Source organism: Littorina saxatilis, linkage group LG3 (assembly GCF_037325665.1).
Source record: "Littorina saxatilis isolate snail1 linkage group LG3, US_GU_Lsax_2.0, whole genome shotgun sequence".
Lineage (NCBI taxonomy): Eukaryota > Metazoa > Mollusca > Gastropoda > Littorinimorpha > Littorinidae > Littorina > Littorina saxatilis.
Genome location: NC_090247.1, coordinates 19,848,572 through 19,853,409, shown reverse-complemented (window position 1 = coordinate 19,853,409; position 4,838 = coordinate 19,848,572). Strand labels below are relative to the sequence as shown.

At 46.6% G+C, this 4,838-nt stretch overlaps 1 protein-coding gene across 1 annotated transcript; it reads right to left on the bottom strand.

Annotated features, from left to right (window-relative positions):
* Nucleotides 1-341: 341 nt before the first annotated feature.
* On the bottom strand, nt 342-4,069 carry LOC138960877 (uncharacterized). The gene is made up of 3 exons (XM_070332513.1): nt 2,993-4,069; nt 1,830-2,184; nt 342-1,064 (listed from the first exon to the last, which is right to left on the bottom strand). The coding sequence occupies exons 1-2, from the start codon at nt 3,935-3,937 to the stop codon at nt 1,831-1,833; spliced, it is 1,299 nt and encodes a 432-aa protein (XP_070188614.1). The 5' UTR covers nt 3,938-4,069; the 3' UTR covers nt 342-1,064; nt 1,830.
* Between the last annotated feature and the right edge of the window lie 769 nt (nt 4,070-4,838).

Sequence of the window (4,838 nt, the reverse complement as noted above, 5' to 3'; positions counted from 1 at the left end):
GTCATGTACGCGAGCGCCCAAATTTCTCAAGTGACTGAAAAAGAACACTAGAAATTCAGTACTGGCATTGACATTCACACCCAATCGTTGCTTTCCTCTGTGGGTTGATTGTCGCCACGCCCCATAACGTACGACACACACGCTGGCTTGGAGTCAAGATCCGCACTGCCACGCAATGCAACCTCGGGTGACAACAAGTTTGATAAACACCGCTTAAAGTTCTCTACCTTGAGTTGTTTCTTAGACACCCTTCGTTAAGCACACACGCACTAAATGGAGTGGAAAAAAAAATGAGAAATTCAAAGAAGAAAAAAAGGGGTGGGAAAAAGCAAGAAGTCTGTAAAGTAAAGGGGAGGAAGAACAATAAAATAAAATAAAAATTAAAAAACGCAAACCGCAAACGACTTTTGCACGTGCATGGACAACTGAAGTGCACCACCAACAAAATCAATCGCTCGTGCAAAATGTCTCAACCAATCAGAGACCGCCGTTCGTGTCACGTGGTGTGTCACCTGTTGACGTCCCGCGGTTACGTCAATTGATTTCCACCCCAGATTGTGACCGCGAATGAGTGCAGCACCACACCGCGGAGATGCAGATTGGAGGCGGCGTGTGCATACAACAAGCATCAATTGTCTCCCCCTGGTCGTCACGTCACGCTCACTGACGCCTGACACTCACTAGAGAGGGTAAAATCGTGGCACGAACGTGGACAAGAACCTCTTATGTCTGCAGAATGGAGTCAAGGCGCAAATATATTAAGTAGCATAGGGGGGGGGGGGGACGGGGGCGTTTTTCCTCTCCTTTTCCTTCTCCTTTTTCTCTCATTCTTTCTTCGATCAATGTCGTTCAATTTGAGTAAACACACACTGAGACCTGTCATCACAAGCAACTTTGTAGCAATGCGACAGGTTCTTGGATAAGTTTGTGTTCCGATTTAAACTCCTCTGATGCATTTAGTCCTGGGGTGTGAACGTCACTCGTCGCGGAAATAACGCTGCGGTTGTGAGATCTCAGTAATAACTCTGCCTGTGAGACCCCCACAGCATAATGCCGACGTCTGTCTGCAAGATAAATGAATAAATTATGACGCAATGTCGAGGTAGCGAGGGTAATAATATCATATATTGCACTTTTAAGCACACTATTGACATTATATTACAATATGTTTTTCATTTGCATGCACCCCAGTCGATCTGGAAGCAGGAAGCAACACTACTGCGGTATTGAATTTGCTTGCGGTTATTAAAGAGGATAGCCAAGGGCAATACCAAAATAAAGAAAAACGGACAGACAGACAGAGATAGGGACACACTCACACACATCCAAACAGAGACGAATGGACACACAGATTAACCAACAAACAGAAAATAGGCGAGTGAAGTCTACACTAAAGCGTTCCACTTTTGAACACACTTGTTGTAATCAGTAGGAAACACAGTGTCGCATAACAGTGTTTAGTGTTAAGGCCAACGACAACAAAATAGTCTGTTTACGGTAACATAGGCACACAAAAAATAGGGTCGGTAGGTCGGGATTTTTTTTTCTCCCCCAAAAACATATTTTTAAGTTATTTTGCCAAATTAAACAGACTTTTTTTTCCCCCCCAAATGCCAAAAAAAAAGTCTAGGGTCGCGCGAAAAAAAAGGGTCGGTCGGGATACCGTAAACAGACTTTTTTTTTTGGTGCCTAACCATGTGTGCTACTTTTGCAAGTAGATCTATTTACCATGTCAAACGTGTTCAAAACTGTAATAAAAAAAGGTGTTCAAAAGTGGAACACTTCAAACTAGAGCTATAGACGCATCGCACTATAAATAGTCCACTGACCTTAGAACCAGTTGCTGGCAAACTCCAGCAGATCCTCCTCCTCCGTGCTCAGATGGTCATACGTGGAGCACGCGTCATCAGATCCCCCGGGACTCCTCCCTCCCCCTCCCGCAGACGACCGCGGCGACGACAACATCAACGACGCCGACGACGACAAAGCGAGGGAAGAGGAGGCGGCGGAGGCAGCGATCTCATGCAGGCACGCCGATTCGAGTTCCATGCTCTCTACCTTGATGAGGGGGTGGAAGGGGTTGTTGTCGCCGTCTTTGGTGGTGATGCCCGAGGCAGCCTGTCTCTCCTTGATCAGCGTGTGAAGCTTGCGGATGTATTCTATGGCTGCTCGCAGCGTCTCTACCTAGAAAAGGAGACACGGTAAGTTAGATGAGTTTTGCTGTAAATCGTAAAAATCTGGTCAAATAGAACAGAGAGGCAGAGAGACGGACAGACAGACGGACAGACGGACAGACAGACACAGAATAAGCAGGCAGTCAGGCAAACAGACAGACAGGGATAGACACGAAGAGAAAAAGAGAACAGACGGTATCAGAATGCAAAAGAGTAACGAATGGTATGAAATGGGGGAGAGGGGGGGGGGTAGCTCAGTTGGTAGAGCCCTGCACTTGTAAACCTGGTGTTCAAATCCAGGTCGATACGGACACGGGTTAACTTTATGTGCGGGCTCGGAGACGGTATCCATGTCCCACCTCCCAAAAACCAGCGGTCATTCTGCCATATGTGCAGGTGGCTGGTTGCACCTAAACATGCACACACACCTTAGTAGCGCGATTCTTGTTGCTGCTAGCTTTCCACCGGGAGAAGGCAGCCCGAATGGGACACTAATAAAGTAAGGCAACAAAAAAAAAAAATAGGTGTGGTTACGGTAACATAGCCCCAAAAAATAGGGTAGGAAGGTAGGCAATCACTTTTTTTTTAACTTTTTTTTCTAATGTGTACAAATTAAACCTACTTGACAGGGAAATAAGTGTGCGACTCGGGAGCTTTTGCTTTCATTGCGTTTTCTGCACTCGTTTTCTTGGGTTTTTTAGTTGTTTTTTTTACAAATGTAATAAAAAGTTATAGGGTCGGCCCCTAAAAATAGGGTAGGTCGGGTTACCGTAACCACACCTATTTATTTTTTGTTAGGCCTAAAGTAAATGAAATACCTTGGACATCTTCCTGTTCTTGCTTGCCGCCCTGGCCCCGCCCCCGTGAGGAAGGTGATCTCTGAGCGTGGCGAAGGTCGTGTTAATCAGCTTGACCCTGTTCCTCTCCCTCTCGTTCCTCCGAGCAACCGCCACGGCAGGGACCCTCCCTAGGCCAGCAGCCCCCTCATCTCCCCCTCCCTGGGACAGGGGGAGTCTGGGGCTCAGGTCACGCGGGTAGAAGCCCAGCGCCATCTCGTCAATGGTCGTTGTTGCGGCCGTGGCGTAGCTGATGTTGAAGTTGTGGTCGAGGTCGCCGTCGTGGTCGGAGACGGGGTTGTGGTTGAAGTCCAGCCTCCTCTTGCAGTGGGAAGGGGTCAGAGTCTTCCCCGGGGAAAGCGAGGCGGGGAAGTGAGAGGAGGAAGGGGAACGGGAGTAGATGTGAGGAGACAGGGGGTCGTTCTCTTTCAACCTCATCTCTCGCTTGGTGGCAGACGGCATGGCGTTGTTGCCGAGGCGATGATGGCTTTGTGGGTAGTAAGGCGACGATGATACCGACGAAGGAGAAGACAGCATCAGGGGCGACGTAGGCGCAGGAGACGCCGCCGACGACGTAGGAGAAGCGGCGAACATGCAGGAGATGAAGGAAGAAAATTGCCGCTTGGGAGATTCTGTGGCCTGAGGGCTTGCCATCACTCTCTCCGCGCGGCGTTCCAACTCTCTCTGTATCTCTTCTCTCTGTTGGAGACGACGCTGCTGCTGCTGTTGATGCTGCTGTTGATGATGACGGTGTTGGTGATGATGGTGACGGTGATGAGAGTAGTACCCCGAGGCGGGCGATAATGTGTCCAACGAATCATACCCGCCACAGTTCTTCACTGGGGACGGGTCGCTTTGGCGGCTGTGGTAAGGTGATTGAAGCATCTCCCTCGAGACGCGTTGCATCATGGTCGGACTAAACTCCATGTTTGTCTTGCCCGAGGTGCAGAGTGGTACAAAGTCCCGCCACTGTGCGAACTTAGCACACAGATCGAGTGGCGAAAGATTAGTTTAATTACTGCTTGGGTGGCGGAAGATATCCTCAAAGGTATCGCACACTTCAATAACGCACACAGTGTGATATTATATGATTGATATCTGACAGTCAAGACAATTCAAAGTAGCTATATTAAGGTATTCCCTGAAGACAACTTGAGAAGAAGAAACACGGAGATTTAGCAGCTCACACTTCTCAGTGAGATCAACCCGTGTGATAAGGTTTCACTACGGATAGCCAACCAATACACAAGGTGTGATATCAGATTGATATCAGCCAGTCAAGTGAGATCAACACTATTAAGGTACGGTGGTCACTTTGGTGCAGCCTCAATATCTCTTGAATATCTTCACTCAGCACATTTCTCGGCAAAGTTTTGAATAATCTGACAACCGATTAATGTTGCCAGAAAACAATGATTGGCTAAGAGTTTAATTAACTCCTTTCCAAATAATAATTTTAATAAACTCTGAAGATTTTGAGGGTGATGGCAAAATTATCTGTGTTGAACATCAGTCTTTGGAACGTTTGCACTTCGTGTTCTGTTTCTCAAAACTGTATTTGGTATACAGAATTGAAGTGCCTAATTTGCATCAACTCGTTGATATTAGGTTGAAGCCTGTATTTTACAAACAGGCTTCTTTGTCATTCACAATCCTCAATGCAATTTGAATTTGTTCAAAACGATAAAATGTTGACTGTTTTCTGTACTCACACAATATAATAAAAATCATCAGAAAACAAATTTTGAATTTTGTTTCTTTTTGTTGTTGTTGCTATCTTTTTACTTTTTTCCGTCTCTTTTTCTCACATCTCCAATGAGCACATAAT